At 35.3% G+C, this 19,951-nt stretch overlaps 1 protein-coding gene across 2 annotated transcripts in view; it reads right to left on the bottom strand.

Annotated features, from left to right (window-relative positions):
- Positions 1-19,951, bottom strand: part of TTC21B (tetratricopeptide repeat domain 21B) — a 94,364-nt gene that overhangs the window by 44,121 nt on the left and 30,292 nt on the right. For both annotated transcript variants that reach the window (XM_006153579.3, XM_006153580.3), the window contains exons 9-18: positions 19,243-19,435; positions 18,390-18,487; positions 17,879-18,079; positions 16,265-16,394; positions 12,889-13,046; positions 10,496-10,720; positions 8,283-8,521; positions 6,539-6,611; positions 5,623-5,733; positions 4,068-4,206 (exon numbers count right to left, since the gene is read on the bottom strand). In XM_006153579.3, coding sequence (XP_006153641.1) covers positions 4,068-4,206; positions 5,623-5,733; positions 6,539-6,611; positions 8,283-8,521; positions 10,496-10,720; positions 12,889-13,046; positions 16,265-16,394; positions 17,879-18,079; positions 18,390-18,487; positions 19,243-19,435 — 1,567 coding nt within the window. The remainder of the gene's footprint in view (positions 1-4,067; positions 4,207-5,622; positions 5,734-6,538; positions 6,612-8,282; positions 8,522-10,495; positions 10,721-12,888; positions 13,047-16,264; positions 16,395-17,878; positions 18,080-18,389; positions 18,488-19,242; positions 19,436-19,951) is intronic.

Genomic DNA, 19,951 nt, shown 5'->3' with positions numbered 1-19,951 from the left:
GGCCCTGTTTTGAGGTTTAACGAGGTGATACGTTATTTAGTAAGTTAATGTATACAAAACAATTAAAATAAAGTGTGGTATATACTCCGAGTGCTATTTAAATACTTGGTTGGTACCATGTATTATGTGATCTAAGAACTACAAAAGAACTCTAGATAATTAAAAGAAATAAGTTTCTTCTACTTGTCAAGGATATAGTCCCTGCCACACACCTGCTTCCATATGATTCTTAAAATTTCAACTTTCAGAGGCTGATTTGGTTATGTTGCTATGCAGGTACAAACAGGCTGCGGTTGAGCACAGGAAATAACAAGGAGGCCGTGTGGGCGAGGAGGGTAAAAGGAGAGGTCACAGGAGCAAACGTGTGGATGCGAAGGGCCATGTGAACTCAGAATTAAGATTTTGGCTTAACACTGACGGAGACGGGACATGAAGGTGAGCTGGAGCAGAAATGGTTGAAAGGGCTTATAGCTGCTGCTAGGTTGAGAGAGACTGTGGCAGGGACCTGAGGCTGAGGTCAGGGGCGGAGACCAGCTGGGAGGCAACTGTTAGAATCCAGTTAAGGGATGATGGTGGCTTGGCCAAGGAGGTGACAGCAGTGGAAATAGGGAGCTATAGTAAGATTCTGAACATATTCAAAAGATACAGTCAACAGCATTTCTTAAGGACAAGGGTGAGAGTGAGAGCAAGGATTTTAGCTATTATCTACTACAAAGAAGGATAAAGCTGTTACTAGTGAGATAAAGGAGGCTGCATGTGGAATGGATCTGGGGAGGCAGATAGGGAATTCGGTTTTAGATTTCAGAATAAGATCTTTATGAGAGGAGCTGCTATTTATCAGGTGAAAAGAAAGTGGACCTATTGAGAAACTCAGTTTCAGATTGCTAATTTTAAAATGGAGATAATTATATTTGTCTCAAAGATTGATGTACTAGTGAAACAATATATGAAATATGTATGAAGGCATCTAAGTACACCATGGGGTGTTCTCAGCAAATATTGATTAAATGAAAGCATTTATACAGGTAATATATACAATGTAATTAAAACATATGATGCTGACAACCTTTACAAAATGCATATCTACATTTAGGCCTTCTAATGTTTCAGAAAAAGACCTAATAGACACATGCATATATTGTTATGGAAGTAAAACACTTTATACAATGAATGCATTCATAATTAAGGGAATTTAAGAACCAACTTCTTCAAAACTAAACTAAAAGAATCATCTTGAAAATATTTAAGAACTTTAGTGGGCTTGTACTATCAAATATCCAAACATATTTTAAAGTTATATGGAACATAGTATGACAACAGTACATCAAAATAACTCAATGAAACAAAATGAAGATTCTCATAATCAGAATCATAAGTAAAATGAGATATTATGAGCTTAAGGCGGCATTTAAATAAACAGTACTAAAATAATACTGGCTATTCATATTGGAAACTAAATGTTAAAAAATATATATGGGTTAAAATTTGTGGATGTAAATTCACAATATAAAATCTAAATCAACAAGTATGCCAACATGTAAATATTTTTATAATCTTAAGATTAGGGAAGCTTTTTCAGAGACAAATCAACAAATATGCTAACAAAAAACCCATGGAAATATTTTTATAATATTAAGATTAGGGAAACTTTTTCAGAGAATAGCAAGAATTTCAGGTTCCAAAAAATGAAGAGACAGGCAGATATGACCTATGATAACTGAATTCTTTTCTTTTTTAAATAATTATTTTATTTAATTATACTTATTAATTTTAATTTGACCAGAAAGGGACAGAGTGAGACAAAGACAGAGACAAAGAAAAAGTGGGAAAGCAAGCCACTCGGTCTGGAACTCAAACCGCGGTCAGCCACGTGTACATCCGACCCTTAACTACCATGCTGGCCCCAATAACTGAATACTTTATTTAACCAAACATACTATGAACAAATGCAAGTTTGGGAGAAAACATTCACAAGTTGAAAAACAGGTAAAGACTCAAAGACAAAGAATATAAATAAATAATTCCTAGAAGAAATTATTAGCTAAAATAATGTTTAACCTTGTCAGGCATTGAAATATGAAAATTAAAGTTTTTCAACACTAGTACTAGATGTTGGAAAATTTTTATTCTCAAGAGAAAACAATGGGGTATGATTTAATTCATTTTTGTTTTGTTTCATTTTAAGCATTTGCCATGGGGCATGTGTGCTCACTGGAGAGAGACAGAAAGAGATCGAAAGGAAAAGTAAAAAAATCACCCTCTAGGGGGCATGGCCATGCCTCAATTTCTTCTCTATTCTCCTGCTGTCCCACATGGACAACCGCAGTTGAGTCCCAGACCTGGCGGCTTGAAAATCACGCTAGATGTGTGTGCCTGCATGCCCAAAACCCTAGAAAGAAAATGGAGGAGAAGGGATTGTGGCATAGCCATTTCCTCTGCGGGGCAATTTCTCACTTTTCCTCTCTCTGTCTCTGTCTGGCAAGCACTCACACCTTGTGGCAAAAATCTAAAAAAAAAAAAAAAAAGGTAAATTTGTTCAGGCCGGCAGGTGGCATGCTGGTGAAGGCAGTAGCATCCCACTTGGACCCACTGCCTGGTTTGGGTCCTGAACCTGAACCTGGACCCAGCAGCTTGAAAAACATACCAGGTGTGTGTGATGCGTGCCTACAATCCTGAGTAGAATGAAGGAGAAGGGGTTATGGCATGGCCATCTCTCCTCTGGGTAATGCTTTCTTACTTTCCCTCTCTGGCTCTCTCTAGCAAATGCACATGCCCTATAGCAAAAACTAAAATAAATAAAACATTAACAAAAAAAGGGGGGAAAAAGTAAATTTGTTCAAATGTGTAAGAAGGCAATTTGATACTATCCAGATTTTAAATGTACATACCCTCTAACTCAGAACTCTTCTTTTAAGAAACACAAGCCAGTGTGTACCAAGGAGTGAGACACACAATAGTCATTGTAATATGGCTTATAATAAAAAACAATGGAAAGCAAACTAAATGTCTAATAATTAAAGGAAAATTAAATAGTTTATGGATTTCTGGACCATTAAGATAACATTCAGTAAAGTGGCATTAATATGTTGACATCAAATTATATCTGAGACTTGTTATATGTGGAAAACACTGAAGAAGAGGACGGACAAAACATTCTTGAAAAGGAAAATTACACCTACTGCATTTAAACACATGCACAGACATACACCGATACAGTACACACTAAGCCACAAACCAGGCTGGCCCTGCAGCAGGATGGTTGAGTACTGAGCACTGGGAGCCAGGTACTACCACATGGCTGACTGTGCTTTCAGTCCCAGCCCCAGAGGTTTGAGAAGCACTCTGGGTACATGGGCACATGTGCCCCACTGGATAAAGAAATAGAGAAGAGGGGGTTGCAGCATGACCATGCCACGTTGGCAGGTTCTGTCTCTCTGTCCCTTCTCTCCCTCACACACACACAAGAATGCATGTGCCCTCTGGTAATGGAAAGATAATCACAAACTACCTCCAGGGAGTTAATCTGAGAAAAGGCAAGCAGAATTCATGAGCGAAACAGGTGACTTATGCATTACCTTCTTTTACAGTGCTTGAATTGTTTTTAAAATGTTTTACATTTTACTTATTTTTTCTTTTATTATTTAAATTTATTTTATATATTCAAACACTGTACATCATTACAACTTATAAAATGAATTATCCAACATGAATACAGCGATTGAATTTAAAAAAAAAAAAAACATGTGTTACTTTTCTAAAAAGATTACCAAAATATTAACATGATTAAGTGCCAGAGGCAATTGCATTTTAAAGCTAACTTACTCTATTATCACTTTGGAAAATTAGTTATCTTTCTATAACACAATGGACTGTTTTACAAATCTATTATTAGATCCTGAAATACCTCATTTTAATAGAGTGGCCTTCTGATAAAAGAAAAAAATACATATGTATTTATGTAATCAACTGTACATAGAAAACACTGATAACACAAACATATTTATGAAATATAAAAATGAAATAGATTAATCAGGTATACTTTTCTCAAAGCAGAAAAATGTGCATACCAGGTTCATGGGCTAAAGCGTGCTGAAGGACTTTTTCTGCTTTGTCATACCATTTCAGTTTTATCAAGAGCTCAGCCAGATCATAGCAAAGATAATTCTGTTGTCCACCTTTCAGAGCAGCTTCATAATAATTGATTGCCTAAACAAAACCCATTTCAGTTAGGAAAAGCAGGCATGGCATTCAAGCACTGATATTTTATATGCTAAAGCATATACATAATTAAAAATCATTTAGGAAGAATCTTAGGCATGTACCTGCACTGTCAGCTAAGTAAGCTTTTTGTTCTTAGAGAATCAAATATCACACAAGGCAATGCATATTTCTCATGAAAAGTGACTAAAGAACAGTCTTTTGTTTTTTATTTTTTTGCCATAGGACAAAACTCTCTCACTTGCCAGAGAGAGACAGAGAGGTGGGAAGTGAGAAATCACCTTCCAGGGGAGATAGCCATGGCACAGTCCCTTCTCCATCCTCCTCTCGGGATTTTGGGCACACATGCACATGTACCTGGCATGATTTTCAAGTGGATGGGTCTGAGAATCAAACCATAGTGGGCCATGTGGGAGTCCAGTGCCTTGGCTTTTAGGCCACCTGCTAGGCCCAAGACCGGAGCTTTGCAAAAGAGTTTTTTATATTTTTTTCTAGAGGCCAGCAAACATTATTTGAATGTTTAAACTTTTCGGTTATATATGTATATATGTATGTTCATTAATTACCAGGAATAGGACTAAGCCATTATTCCTACTGGCAAAAAAAAAAAAAAGAAAAGAAAAACCTCAAATTACATAGCTTGCCAAAACTGGTTCAACAGAAAGAACATTTCTCATGCTTTGTCATATTATGAAAGCAATCTAAAAATAGCAACTTGGGGCTACATGGTGGCACAGTGGTAAAATATGATGCTCTGTGAAGCTGATCTACTGGGAAGGTTCTGAGTTTGCATCTGGAGACCTCCCTGAGTGTGCCAGGCAAAAGGATGCTCATGACTCTCGGATGACTGGGGCAGAGGATGGATCATGATATCAAGACTCTGTTGGGGTACTCTCTGTCTCCTTTTCTCCCAATCATGGAAGAAATAAATAAGTAAACTTCAAAAAATAATTAAAAAGGGTCCAGCAGGTGATGTGGTGGTTAAGGGCACTGGACTCCCATATGGTTGACCATGGTCCAACTCCTGGACCTGGTGGCTTGCTTTCTCACTTTCCCTCGCTGGTCAAATTTAAATAAATAAATAAATAAAGTTAAAATAAAATAATTCTTAAAAAATATAGTTAAAAAAGACAAAAAAGAATAGCAACTTTATGAAACTAACTTAGCAGCAAGGATTTAATAAGATAAAACCTGAAGTAAACTCTAAGGTCTAAACAATAGTCTCAAAATAAAGCAATGGAGAATTTAAAATCGAGAAAAACTTTAACACAAATCCCAGTTTATGAACACAAATCTGGAATTTACAATCATCAAAGATGCAAATGGTGCTTGTTGAAGACTTCCCTAGAATAGGATTTTATAAATTTGATCCAACAGAAATATTTCAAATTATAAAGTATTTACCTTTGAATAATTGTGAGTTTTGACAAGTGCTTTTCCAATTTTGCTTGCCAATGTTCCATCTTTTGGGTTCTGATTTAATGCTTGCTCATACGCTACTATGGCTTCTTCAGGCTAATATTGTCAAACACAAAAAATAAGCAATAAAAAAAACCAGCTTAACTGGATCTTATTAAATGGCAACTTTTTTTATCTAAGCTATACATTTGCAATCTTCATAAGACTAATGAAGCACATACTGAAGTCCAAGAACTTATCTAAGAACTTAATTTCTGAAAGGTGATTATGAGTAGGGGAGGTATAACTTGGTAAAATCCAACACATGAGGTCAAACGGATGGCATGATGAGTTAGGCACTAGATTCCCACATAGCTGGCTGTAGTTCAAGTCCTGGACCTGGTGGCTTGCTTTTTCACTTTTTCTTTTTCTCTCTCGCTGGTGATCATGCATGTCCCATAGCAAATTACAAAACAGTAATAATGATAAATAAAATTAAATAAATAATTATTTGAAAAAAATCTAACCCTTTTCAGTTGTGTTTTTGTCTATGTAAATTACCATATGAGAACTCAGAGACAGCATATTAAATGTTCATTTATGGCAGTCATTTTAACAGCATTACAGAGAATCAGACATTGCTTCCTCTGAAGAAACACCTCTCTTCATATTTCAATTTAAAGGGGACTTCTAACATGCTTCTGGTATCCTCTCTATTTCAAATGATAGTACTGAATCTCAATTTGAGAAAAAATATTGTATTGTTTTTATCATAATGGCAATGTCTCTTCGCTTATGAGGACTGGATCTTCAATTACCAAGTAAGCATTATCAAAAAAACTTAGCTCCTTTTAATGGAAAGTTATGCTAGTCATAAAGAGTTTTGAAAAAAATCTAAGTTCAGTAGCATCAAAAACTTCACCTCTTGAATATTCATGTATGCATCACCAAGGAGAAGAAAAGATCGTGGGTTGGGTATTCTTTCGGCAATTTCTCTGGAAATCAGAACAACTTTAATTAGCATATTAAGAACAACCATTTTCTTCTAAACTAATAACATAGAAGATAGGAAAACTGTAGAGTGCCTTCTATATATCCAACAGTTTAATATTGTTTTTGTAAACCTCACCTACATCATGCCAATTATTTATGCTAAATTAATTTTTTTCCATGAATCTTTGTATTTTGTGAAATGCATCCAAAAGTATAGGGAGATGGTAAACATATAAACTCTCACCTCTAAATACATGTTTTTCTACCTTTTGTTTTGAAATGGAGTGAAAGTACCAAAAAGAAATGAGAAGAGGACTAAGACCTTATTGTCCTACTATGCATCTTCAGCTGTGATACTCACAGCATAAATTATATGCAGAAATTAGTACCTTTAAAAAATAGTAAAATTTCTACTCTAATATTTGTTGATTAGTTTTTAACCTATAAAATTTAGCCTGCTAAAGGTCATGGTACTAAAATTATTGAAGCAAAAATGTCTTTAACATATGATATCTCATCAATTTGTCAAAAAATTCTGAGAAAATATCTTAATTCTACAGATGAAGTTATAATAAAAGTTTAAGTTTACAGCTAATATGTCCTATCTATCTGAAACAAAAGCCTATACTTCTAAATACTGTATTGTCATCCACCCAAAATAAAGCAACACAATTATTAAATGTTTATAAATCACTAGAGATAAAAGTGCTAATCTTCTGAGAATGTCTCAGAAAAATACGATCTAGAACCTTCAGTTCATTCATCTAAACCAGGGTGCTGCTTAGTTTCTCAGAATCACGAAGCATGGACAAAGAACTTGAGCAGCTTTTTGAGGGTTCCTATATCCAATCAGATAAACCAATAATGAATTAATTCATCAATATTTTGCCACACCCTCAAGAGTGGAAATGTGTGGAGTATTTGCTTGTATGTTTACCTTTTTATTTCGGGAGGAAAGAAGAACAATCTCTATGCGTATGCGTGTATGTGTGAACGTGTGTCTGTTGCCTAAGGGCATCAGTGTGATGTAACTTTAAAAGATCCTGCCCTTTCACCAAAGAAGATGGGTAACTTATACCTTAGTGTGGTGAATACTAAGTCATAACTTGATTTCACTATAGCCACCATACTAAGGATTAAATAACGTTGTCTATCAAGTTACTGTAACATTATATAATGATCTAAAAGTGTTAAAATACATGTAACTGTTACTCTTTCTCTTCCCAAACAGGAAGATTCAGGGTCAGATAATACAATCTGATGAGCACAGCTAAGAAACTAGAGTAAGTCACAGTTTGAAGTAATTATAATTATTATTTAGAAAGAGTAAATAATTTTGGGCAGGCAGGTGGCATAGTGATAAAGGTGCTGGACTCCCACATGGTTGACCACAGTTTGAGTCCCAGACCTGGAGGCTTGCTTTCTCACTGCCCCCCACCTCTGTCTCTCTCCGGTCAAGTAATAATAATAATAAATAAAGTTGAACAACAATTTTTTCTTTTTTAAAGAAAGAGTAAATAATCTGGTTAGATTGATTACAGTTTGTGGTAGAAAAGAAACAAGACCTCAGTAAGAAAAGGATCTATTAAATATCTGTAAAGCAGTTGAAAGGAAGACAAAAAATAACTATGAGAGGTAATTTTAGGAGGTAAATGTGTCAAATAATTATTTACCTGTAACAAGTGATATACAACATTTTCTCTTTTCTGTGCTTCAAATAAATATCTGCCATTTTTTCTTTGGCTTCTATATAATAAGGCTGTTCGACTGTAACATTTCGAAGCATGTTTAAGGCCCGCTCAGTATCTCCCTGGGCCAGAGCGAGGTCTGCATTGGCAATGGTAACTCGCAGTTCTTCAGATGTTCCAGAGAACTCATGGATAGCATCTTGTAAAACTTTTGCTGCCTCATGCTATCAAAATGAAATTAACATTATTCTTTCAATATTCAACAAGTTACCTCAGAAAAAGAAGGGGTTTTCTAATAATACAAATAAATAACAAATGCTATTAGGGATATTTTATTTATAAAATAAATGGATAGATTTTCTGAAAAGTACAAATATTTAAACCTAAACTCAAAGACCAAAACCAGATGAGACTACAAGTATAATTTAGCTAGTTTTCGCAGCTAGAACAACAGCAGTTGCTACAGAGTTGCTTCCCATATACAGCCAGAGGGTGTGTGTGTGTGTGTGTGTGTGTGTGTGTGTGTGTGTGTGTGTGCTCAGCCAGAGACAGACAGAGAGACAGAGGGCGATAAGGAGCGGGAGAAAGAATTCCCCAATGAGGCATGGTCAAGCCATAATCCCTTCTCTTCTATTTCTCTATCTTGTCAGGATTTGGGGCATGCATGCATATGCTCTCAGCATGCTTTAGTCTCTGGGGCAGAGATTTGAACTGGGGTTGGCCAGGTGGGGCCTGCTCCCTTAACCAGTAGGCTGTGGGGCTGGCCCTTGTTGCCAGTATACATTACATACATATATAAACACACACACACATATATATTATATACACACACACGTATATATTTACAAGAATCATTTAATTTTATTTTTTATTATTATTTTTAAATTTGCTACAGGGCACATGTGAGAGAGAGCGAAAAAGAGAGAAAGGAAACTGAGAAAGGGAGCTACCAGGTCCAGGACTCAAATCATGGTTGGCCATGTGGGGAGTCCTGTACCTTAGCCACCACAACAGCTGCTGGCCATGCTGCCACTATATTTTAATGACTACTTACTGTGCACTCAGTATAGTAGTAGTAGTAGTACATTTAATTCTCCCAACCCCCTCTAAAATAGTTATTATTATTGTCTCTACTCTTCAGCAAGGACATTGAAATTAAGAGAGTTAAAAAGGTTAACAAATTATGAAAGCAGAATTCAAACGCAGCCAGCCTGACTCTGACGCCTACAGTCTTGGCTATGTCCATTGCTACTGCTGGATCCAGCCCACAGTCACCACTGCACATGCTGGCTCTTCATTACGGAGGTTACTTTATCCCCTCTACCAGAGCATTTTGTTAGATGTCAGGTGAACATTTTACCTCACTTCCAAAAGTGTACCTCCATGAATCTAAAAATATGTCCTTTATTTAGTCATTGCAACTTTAGAGACTATAAGACATTCTGATTTCAGAAATGTTAGGACACCATGGAATCAGCTATACATGGTAGAATTGGCCCTAGTGATTAAATGCATTTTAAGTTAATTAATTTATTAATAAAGTAGAAATTCTTTGTGATTTGGCAAGTATTTAGAAACACAGCCTTCTTAATTTACATTAAAATATGAGAACCACTAAGTTGTAACTGATGCAACCTAAAAAAGCTAATACGACTTTAAGTTGCTCATCTTTTACAAGGTCTTAATTATTTCATAATTCCTTCTTTCATTCCTTCCTTCATTCCTTCCATCTACATTTATGTATGTACCATTATTTTTTAAGTTATCTCTCTTTATGCCATTCTTATGAAGTTACCAAAGCTGTATTCATTAAGCATTTCTTTAGTTTCTCAGTTATTAGAACTTGAGGTCGGTACTTTCATTCTATTCCAGTAATACTCGTGAATACATGAATGTGTCTGTGTTTGAGTGTGTGTTCATTCTTTCAGGAATTCATAAAATTATAACTGTAGCATATTATTACATTACATGGTAGCCAACATAAGTACTCTGATAGTTAAAGTTATCCAGGAGCAAACTATGATAAACTTTCAGGGGCCTGCAGAATGTGTATGTTATAGTGCAAAGTAGTGAAGAACACATTTTCTAAACATTACCACTTAGTCACCAAAATAATTTTAGTTTTTTTTTTTCTATCAATATTTATTCTTAAATAACAAGATTCTGGGTCTCAACCATTCAATTGAAACTTTACCTACCTGTTCCCCATTTAAGCGGTGAACCTCTACCAACTCAAGAAAGATAGATAAACGATGATTTGTATCGACTTCAGTTTTCCTGTATTTCGATTTTGAAGAAGTTCCAATTCTCTTCATTCCTGGTAAACTCATTGCCATATGAAGAGTTTTAATTGCTTCTGCTATTTCTCCCATTTTCTTTTGTGACTGAGCTTTTATCAAATGATACAAAGGAGATTCTCTCACCTGAAAAAATAGTATTAGAAATACTCGCAGGTGCACCTACAACCAACACATAACTTACAATCCAACAAACAGTACAATAAAAGGATCGTGAAGGCAGTCCATCTCTGATTGAGTGAATTAATTCTATTAGTTCTATTTCTATCCTCTTACTAATTTTCTGACAGTTCAATCATATTAAATAAAATTCAGAGAAATTGCTATTAGCTAGCATCCTATTATTTGCATAAGGCCAGCAAATAATATATTCTAAGAAATTACTTGAAAGTTCAAGAAGAAATTTATCTGGCACATCTGTACTGACATAAAAAGATTAGATTTCTAGAAACAGTTTTTCCTTTTTAAAACCTTTTTCATTTTAAAAGTTAATTTATTGAGAGGAAGTACTCTCCACAAGGTCTTCATGCCCGTGTACTCAGGTAGGTGCAGGATGCAAAGCCCAGAGGTGCAGGATGCAAAGCCCAGAGCCTTCTCATACGGCACCTAGCATCCTGCAGTGGCACCCCTACTGACTGTGCCACTGCACTGGGGTGTAGCTTTTTAACTTTAAGATGAAAACTTTCAGTACATTTTAATCAAATGTCAGCTTTGCCTGTTGATATTACTCCTAAACATTCAGTAATGAGAATTTCTTCCTTCTTTAATTGACTAGCAATAGCATATGGAAAAAAACAGAAGAGAAGATAAAACAAGGGAGAAAGAGGAGGTCCAAGGGCAGGTGGTGATCTATAATGTGATACAGCAGACATCTAATGATAGGGAAGTCTTCCTACCGCTGAGGTCCTCAATCTTAGGTGTCACACTGACCTGTTGAGCTTTGTGTGAATGCTCATGCTTATGCTTTCTGCCAGAGCTTCTGATTAACTGAGGGAGGACCCAGCATCAGGGTTACAATGGACCACCAGCCCTGAGAACTACTGACCATGAAGCAGGTGATGTTTTCCATGAGAATATGAATCTTCTAGTCTGCTTAAGTGTTTTCCCCTAAACACTTAGGTCTTAAGGGCTAAAAACTCTTGAACCAATGTAAAAGTCTGGGACGATCTTCCCTGATTCTAGGTAGTGTCAGGAAGCACCTGAGACGAGGATATTCACTAATGCTGAGGGGAAAATATAGGTAAGATACAAAATATCTTGGACAGAAATGTTACGTGTTTATATCTCAAACTACAAAATAACTTTGAAAATGACTACATGTTGTTTAATAACTTGAATCTAAAAAGAAGTTATTATTAAAAATCAAGTTCCAGGGCCAGCAGGTAATGTAGTGGTTAAGGTACTACACTCCTACATGGCCAACTGAGGTTCAAATCCCAGACCTAGCAACTTGAAACTCATGTTGGGCACGTGTGCATGTGTGCCCAAAATCCCAAAAGGAGGATGGACTGCAGCATGGCCATCTGTGTAGTGGGGAGATTTCTTACTTTCTGTCTTTCTCTGTCTCTCTGGCAAGCACACCTGTCCTATAGTAAAAGTCTCTCAAAAACAAACAAACAAACAAACCAAGGTCCAAGAAAGAAACAGGCAATGAAATTCATTATCCTTATATTAAAAAAATATTTGGCAGAATGCTCTAATGTTTATAGTTATATTTATATACACTCACTACTGCATTTAACTCTCATTATAGCTGTAGATTATTATTATTTGTTTTCAATTTTGATATAGGGTCTGGGTACTCATCAGTGAGAGACAGAGAGAGGAAAAGTAAAAAAGCACCCCAATGGGATATGGTCATGCCACAATCCCTTCCCATCCATCTCTTTCTCCTTTTAGAGTTTATGGACATGCACACACAGACACCCAGTGTGTTTTTTCAAAACCAGTATGTTTTTCTGAGATGCAAACCATGTGGGATCCAGCCATCTAAACCACCAGGCCCTAAGCTGGCCCTAGTAGAGTATTACTATTAATATTATATGAGTTTTCTAGAAAACAAGACCAAGGCTCGGAGAAAGAGATAAATGGAAAGGTCAGAAGTCAAGGTCTTTTGCTGCCAAGTTCATATAGTTTTTTAACTATACCAGATGTGATTCCATTTTTTTTCCTACTACTGTCTGTGAGTCCAACATTTTTTCCAGTAAAAATGCATTTATTAGCAAAATAGGATAGACTAAAATATAAACTGATTGAATATGTAATTGTTTGCTAAAGGTTTCAAGAACACTTACCTTGAAATTATAGCTCAGACAAAGTTCAAGAGACTGAGAACACAATTTGAATTTTCCTTGAGATAAATACACTTGAGCCATCAGGAGATTAGCATCTGCATAAGAAGGATTGTGTTCAAGGCAATGCTGCAGGTTATTATAAGCTGCTTCAATATCACCTAATGAGGGAAACAAAGCACTGTCAGAATTCCAATGATTAAGAGATGGAGATCTGAGAGAGAAGAGGACAAGAGTGTTTAGTTTATGGGAAGCTCAGTGTCTAAACTTAGAGCCCTTATTCATAAGCCTATGGCTTAATTTAGACCCAACTAGCTAGATTTCTTCTTGTCCATGTGAAAGAATATTCCTGTAACTTGGGCCAACCTTCGATTACAATGAGCAAACTGAGACAGCATGAAAGGATGAGAATCAATCACCAGTGTTACTGAGAAGCCTATAAATGTATCTTTATTTATTTTTCTTGTCAAAAAATGTTTTATTTAAATTCATTTTAAAACATTTCAAAAAGCATAGCCATTTAAATAGCTAGAATTCTATAGTGTCATTAATATTAGCAACCAGAATATTTAGTCTAGCAATCATTCTTGGTTAGAACTTTTTAATTTTATATTACAATGTATAAAATAACAGAAAGCCATAATGATATAGTCCAGAGATTCAAAAATAAGTATAGGCTAAAAATACTCTTAAATCTACCAAGTAAAATATCAAGTATCTTGGAAAACATCTGGTCTATATCTGAGTCTTAAAATGGAATGAAATTTTAAAAATAAAAAGATTAATGTGACAGGAATTGGTGGAATTGACCTTGGACTGTTAAAAGATGCAGGACGAAGGCCTTCAGTGAAAAATCGGCATAGACTTTAGGTCCCAGAAGGAAATTTCTCATGATATAACCCATACTGATCTATATTTAGCCAACTCACAAAATTGGCCTTAAGTAGGTATACCTAGGCTAACTCCTCACTCAACCTTGCTAGGAGAATAAGAGAAGGTGACATCCTAAATTATTTCTGTTTGATTATACTCTTCAACCTTCCCTGATCATCAAGAAACAAAATAAAGCTCGCAGTCAGTGCTTCCTAATATCCAAAGGTTCAACATACTGGCTTAGTCAATTGGAAATGTTTTTCTCAGAGACAAAGAATTAATGAAAAAATAATAGGCTGAATTATTGGGTCATCTGAAATGACAACACATTTCTATATAGAAAAACAGAAAAATACACCATGACTTTTCCAACAACCCAACAGCACAATAACTTACTAAACATAGCATCAAAGTTTGGGAATCAACTATAGACATAATTAATAATTTGAATTCTTTTTTTTTATTGTGTTACAGTCCAACACTTGGAACTGCAGAGGCAAAAAAAAAAAAAAAAAAAAAGAAAGAAAGAAAGAAAAAGAAAAAAAAGAAAAAGAAAGAAAGACATGGAAAGGTTAAGCTTAATAAATTTGAGTGAAAATAATTTTAGGAAGAAGGAGGATTGAGAAGATAACATGAAGAAAGAAGTTATTACTAAGGGAAGAAAGTACATGAAAAAAGAATTAGGATTTACAAATTAGAGCTTGAGTAACATAAGGACTGTACAAATGACTGAGATCAAATTTTTTGTTTGTTTTAAAGGGGAAGGATATGTGGAGTTAGTATCAAAAGGCCACTAAATATTTTAAAATGAGAAATGGGTCATCACTGGTGGGGAAATAGATCCTGTCAACAAAGATCAAAATTGACATCACTTTATTATCTAAGAGTAGTCCAACTTCCCTGAGGTAAAATGGAAGACATTTCTGTCCTGCATTTCTGTCTTTGCCAGCGTTTTGTGTAACGAAGTATTTGGCTGGTCTCAAGTTCTTGTGGGGGAGCCTCTACATCTTAGATTTGCCCTGGCATCAGAAGTGTCTTTGTTATTTGTGACTGGCCCTGATAGCTTATGCTAACCACGAGGTCTATGGTAGGTAGCTAAATAGTTTGCGCCAAGAATATAACCCAAAATGAGGGCAGGCCATGTTGAGAAAGAACGTCATAGGATCAGAGGGTTGGGGCTTTGAGCCACGTGATATATCAGGCAGGGGGCCTGAAGACTGAGTTCAGTTATGCAGCCTGTGGTTTAATCCATGCCTACTTAATAAAATCCTGATTAAAAATCTGGATACCAAGCCTCCGGTGAGCTTTCCCAAGGTCAGTAAAACTCTACATTGTCACACATTTTGTCCGGAGGATGATGTGTCCTGATAGGGAGAGGACAATGGAAACTTTATGTGTGAAGTCAAAAAAACAAAAACAAAAACAAAAAACAGTACATGACTAGGCAATAATACAGAGATAATGAAACTGGACCCACACAGTAAAGAAAAGCTCTGGTTCACACTCCAGAACTTTGATCAGGCAGTGCACAGATGCCTGTAAGCGAGGCCACTCGGACTCAGGGTGGATCACAGAAAGGCCCTGCTGGAGGTGTTTATCTCTCTATCTCTCTAGTTCTCTCTTGGAAGAAAAAAATAAAAAAACCTAAAAAAAAAAAAAAGACTTCTTACCTCTTTCTGTTATTTATAAGAAGTAACTTCTTAGAAATCCCTTAAGTTGGTGGCAAAGTATACATGCACAAGCACAATATGATGATCTACTTTTATGCATAAAATCATACATTTGTATTCTAAAAAGCTGAGTTTACAACTGGTTATTTCTCCTTCTTTCTCTTCTTTTTATTACTTTATAATTATTATTATTACCTGCATGTATCTGTATGCATCCACTTACAGAAACTAAACTGGAATTAACCAATACATTTCATAAGGGCCTGAAACCTGCACACATTGTATTTGGTTATATCAGTAAGTTCAGTAAGTCAACAACTATGAATTAAAGACTAAATTTTTTTTAAAGAATTATTTTACTTAACTTCACGTATTTATTTATTTATTTATTTTTAAATTTGACCAGAGAGAGAGGGAAAGTGAGAAAGCAAGTCCCCAGGTCCGGGACTCTAATTACAGTCAGCCATATGAGAGTCCAGCATCCTTAACCACCACACCATCTGCTGGTCCCAAAGTCTAAATTCTTATTGCCATATCCCCACCACCATGATAAGCTTTTTTGTAAACTGGTACAACTTCATTTTCTCAGTACTCCACTTGAACTGCAATAATTCATAGTAAATTTTAGAGAATTAAATACTAAGTTTAATTCAACATTTTATTTCTAAATAAAATTACTTCCAAAATTTTATTTTCAAATAAAATTACTTATCTATGCACACACAAAATGTACATTTTATGTCACTATTGTCCATACATATGGAGCATTTATTTACACCAGTTATTATCAACATTGAACTAAAAATGTTATTTTAAGTGTTTAAGGTGTACTCTACCTGACAAATATTTCACTTTCGCTATTAGGAAGATAGCCTGTGAAAGACCTGGCACAGTTCTTACTATTGTCTCCAAGGTTGAGGTACACCGCCTGAGAAGTGATGAAAGAGGCTGTCCAGGACTTGCTGGCTAAACAAAACAAGTTAGCAGATCAGTTTATAACTCTACAATATTTAGCTAAAAAAAAACATATACTAATTTTAGCATGACTGACATAATTATGTATTTTTCTAAAGTTTCTGTTATTCTATTTATTTCATAATACCTTTACTGTGACTGGACTAATACAAATTTATCTTTCTAGGATCTATAAACATAGGCAAATAGCTTTTGTTCTGCAAAATAATTATGAACTATTATATAATCATTGATTTGATAACATGGAAGGAGTATATCTGCTCAAAAACTTTATCAAAGAAAATATATTCAAAGAACAGCACTACAATTTCATCTTACTATCTGCACCACTATAGCTGGTCCTTGAGTTTGCTTTACAGGAGGATTTCCCCAGCTCCCGGCAGAGTGCTGGATACTCTATAAGCATCGATAGAATAAACTCTGAATACTGAGTGAATACTGAAAAACAGATTCCAACTTCCAAGCAACTGTAAGTGGACATGACTGGAGAGACAAAGCTCAATCCAAGGTATGATTCAGTGAGGGGCTAGTGAAACTAAACCTAACCCTAACCCTAGTGAGTCAAACTCATATTTGAAATAGTGAGCTAAATGAGAGTCACAGATGAAATAAAGGATAGTTTCAGTTTCACTATCAGGTTTCTAAAATTATGTTATATAAAAAAGGAAATGATTGAAAACCTAGAACTGTGTAGGGGAACATAAAAATGAATTTCCAAAATCTGATGGTCTATTTTATGAATGAGGAATGTTCATTTGTTTAACTAAGTAGCTGGACCAACTCTCTGTCAGTTAGTCAGAAGGACCAGTAAATGGTCCTTTTTTTAACATAGAGCTTGACTTAACGCAGGAAAGACAGTCTAACAATCACAAAATAAACTGCATTTTTGAGTGTCCAGAGGCTTACATGGATTTTTTTTTTTTTGAAGCCTTTGCTATAGGGCACGTGTACTCTCCAGAAAGACAGAGAGAGAGAGGTGGACAGAAAGCAAGAAATCAACCCCTGGGGGGATAGCCACACTGCAATTGCTTCTCCTCCATTCTCCTCTCAGGATCTTGGGTACACATGCACACATGCCCAGTGTGAGTTTAAGCCTCTGGTCCGGGACTCAAACCGCAGCCAACTACGTGGTAGTTCAGCGACATAGCCATTACTCCAACTGCTGGTCCCAGGAGTTTTGATGATGATGTTTTATAGAGTGGGTTCAAATATAAAGTGTGTCTGAATTAAATAACACACTAAATTGAAGATTTCAAGATTTTTATGAATTACAAATGAGTATTTACAAAGCAATACTTTCATTAGCTGATAACAGTTGTTGCCATAAACATTCTGATTAAAAACTATGAACTAATATGGAGACAAATATTATCACTTTAAGATGTCAAGATAGTCTAACACATTAAAAATAACTTTTTAACACCTTTCATAAAACAGCATATAAATATAACATTGAAAATAAGTGTCAGAATTACCTGCATTGGACAGAAATTCAGATATTCTGTGATAATTTCTAGTAAGAAATCAGGATTTAGATTCTCAAAATACTGTATACCAAAAGGTAAGTCTTCCAAGTGTGAAAAATGAGTATCTAAGACATCATTCAACAAGTGAAGAACTTCATCTTCTGGCTTATTTTTCTTCATAGCAAAAACTGCATGCAAATAGATTAATTCCTACAAAACACATAGTCTTCTTAAATTACTCTATTCAGTTATAAAGCCACTTATTTATATGTAGATTTCCAAAGAATATGAAGTGCTATTTATGTGCAATTATTTGTTCAACCTTACACTTAGCTTAGGTGGGCTTTTAGAATCATTCAGGGGCATAAGTCTCATTTTACATGGAGTAATATAAGTGCATTACATATTAAAATTAGTGTACATTATCCCTTTAGAGACATTAGACCAAATAATGAGGTTGATGTAAAATTTCGTATTTTTTATAAATAGCTAGGATCTACTATCTGATATAATACTGTACCGCAGATTTTCCAATGGACTGCTGAATTTCACTAAGAAATTCTAGCTGGTGATCTACATCCTGTAATTGTTCTTCTATTAATTGACATCGGATAAATCCTAGAATCAAACAGGACAAAACAGTCAAAGTACACACCAATTCAGGCATGTACTTCAAGTTAATGTAAACAACATTACACACCAATTCAGGCATGTACTTCAAGTTAAAGTAACAATAAAAAAAAACACATCCCCCCCATATCACAATACTATAGTTTTAGATTAACAACAACAACAACAACAAACAGAGAGAGAGAGAAAAGAAAAAGGAGTGAAAGAAAATTAAAACGGTAGCCTTGGATTAATATAAAATCCTTTACTAAGGAAATCCTAATTTATAAGAAATACCCTATAAAAATATTTTCTCACAAGGTATGAAGTATTTATGAAGTAAAAATTTTATTTTTAGGACCAGTCCTGTAGCCTAGTGATTAAGATGAACTTGCTTCCATATGGCTGGCCATGGTCTGAATCCCAGTTCTGGTAGCTTGGGAAAACATGCCAGGCACATGTGCATACATGCTCAAAGTCCCAAAAGGGTGAAACGAAGAAGGGATTGTGGCAAGATCATGCCCCACTGAGGGTGCTTTCTTCCTGTCCCTCTCTCCCTCTCTCTCTCTTAAGCACACATGCTCTCTAGAAATGAATACATATGTATTTTTAAAGATATATATCTTTTTCTATTGCAGATGTGATGAACACTTTAATTTTAGAAAAATGACAAAACACATTTTTTTCCTTCTTGAATGACAGGTATTTAACACAATTATCACTAGCATCTATATTAGGAACATTAATAGAAACAGTTGTCATACCAATTAGTGCAGAGACACTAGTCTCATCAAGTGTCATGGCAATTTTATACCACTTCATTGCCTCTTTAACTTTTCCTTGTAAAATCATTTGGTATCCAAGTTCTGCAGCAAATTCTGATTGCTGAGGGGCTAAACTAAAAGCTCTTTCTAGTAATGTCTGAACTTTCTGAAGAATGAGTTGACTACGTCCACACTAAAAAAGGAAAAAAGAATTAAATTAGACTATAAGTCAAGCATTTTATTCAGATTGAAATGGATTATTTCTTTCTAAATATATACATTACTTGTACTGAACAGGAGTAAAGAAAAAAAGGTAAAATTATTTAATAATCACATAAAAACAGAACTTCTTTAGTAGCTAACAAGATAATGCCTCAAGAGTTTATATCCTGCTAGAACTTACATACCTTAATGAACAGTACATTTTACAAAAGAGCTATTTGGAAAAATAGACTTCTAATGATGTTGTTACACAAACATATTTTAGAACTCCCTTTTCAAACTATCTCATAGGGACCAGCAAAGAGCATAGAGGTTAAGTTGCTGGACTCCCACATGGTCAACTGTGGTTCGAGACCAGGACCCAGAGGTTTGAAAGTCACATTAAGCATGTGTGCAAGCATGCCTAAAATCCTGAGAGGAGAATGGAGGAGAAAGGACTGCAGTGTAGCCAACCTCCCTGAGGAGTTATTTCTCCCTTTCTGTCTCT

Source organism: Tupaia chinensis, unplaced genomic scaffold (genome assembly GCF_000334495.1).
Source record: "Tupaia chinensis unplaced genomic scaffold, TupChi_1.0 Scaffold000381_1, whole genome shotgun sequence".
Classification (NCBI taxonomy): Eukaryota; Metazoa; Chordata; class Mammalia; order Scandentia; family Tupaiidae; genus Tupaia; species Tupaia belangeri.
This window is presented reverse-complemented; position numbering and strand designations above follow the sequence as displayed.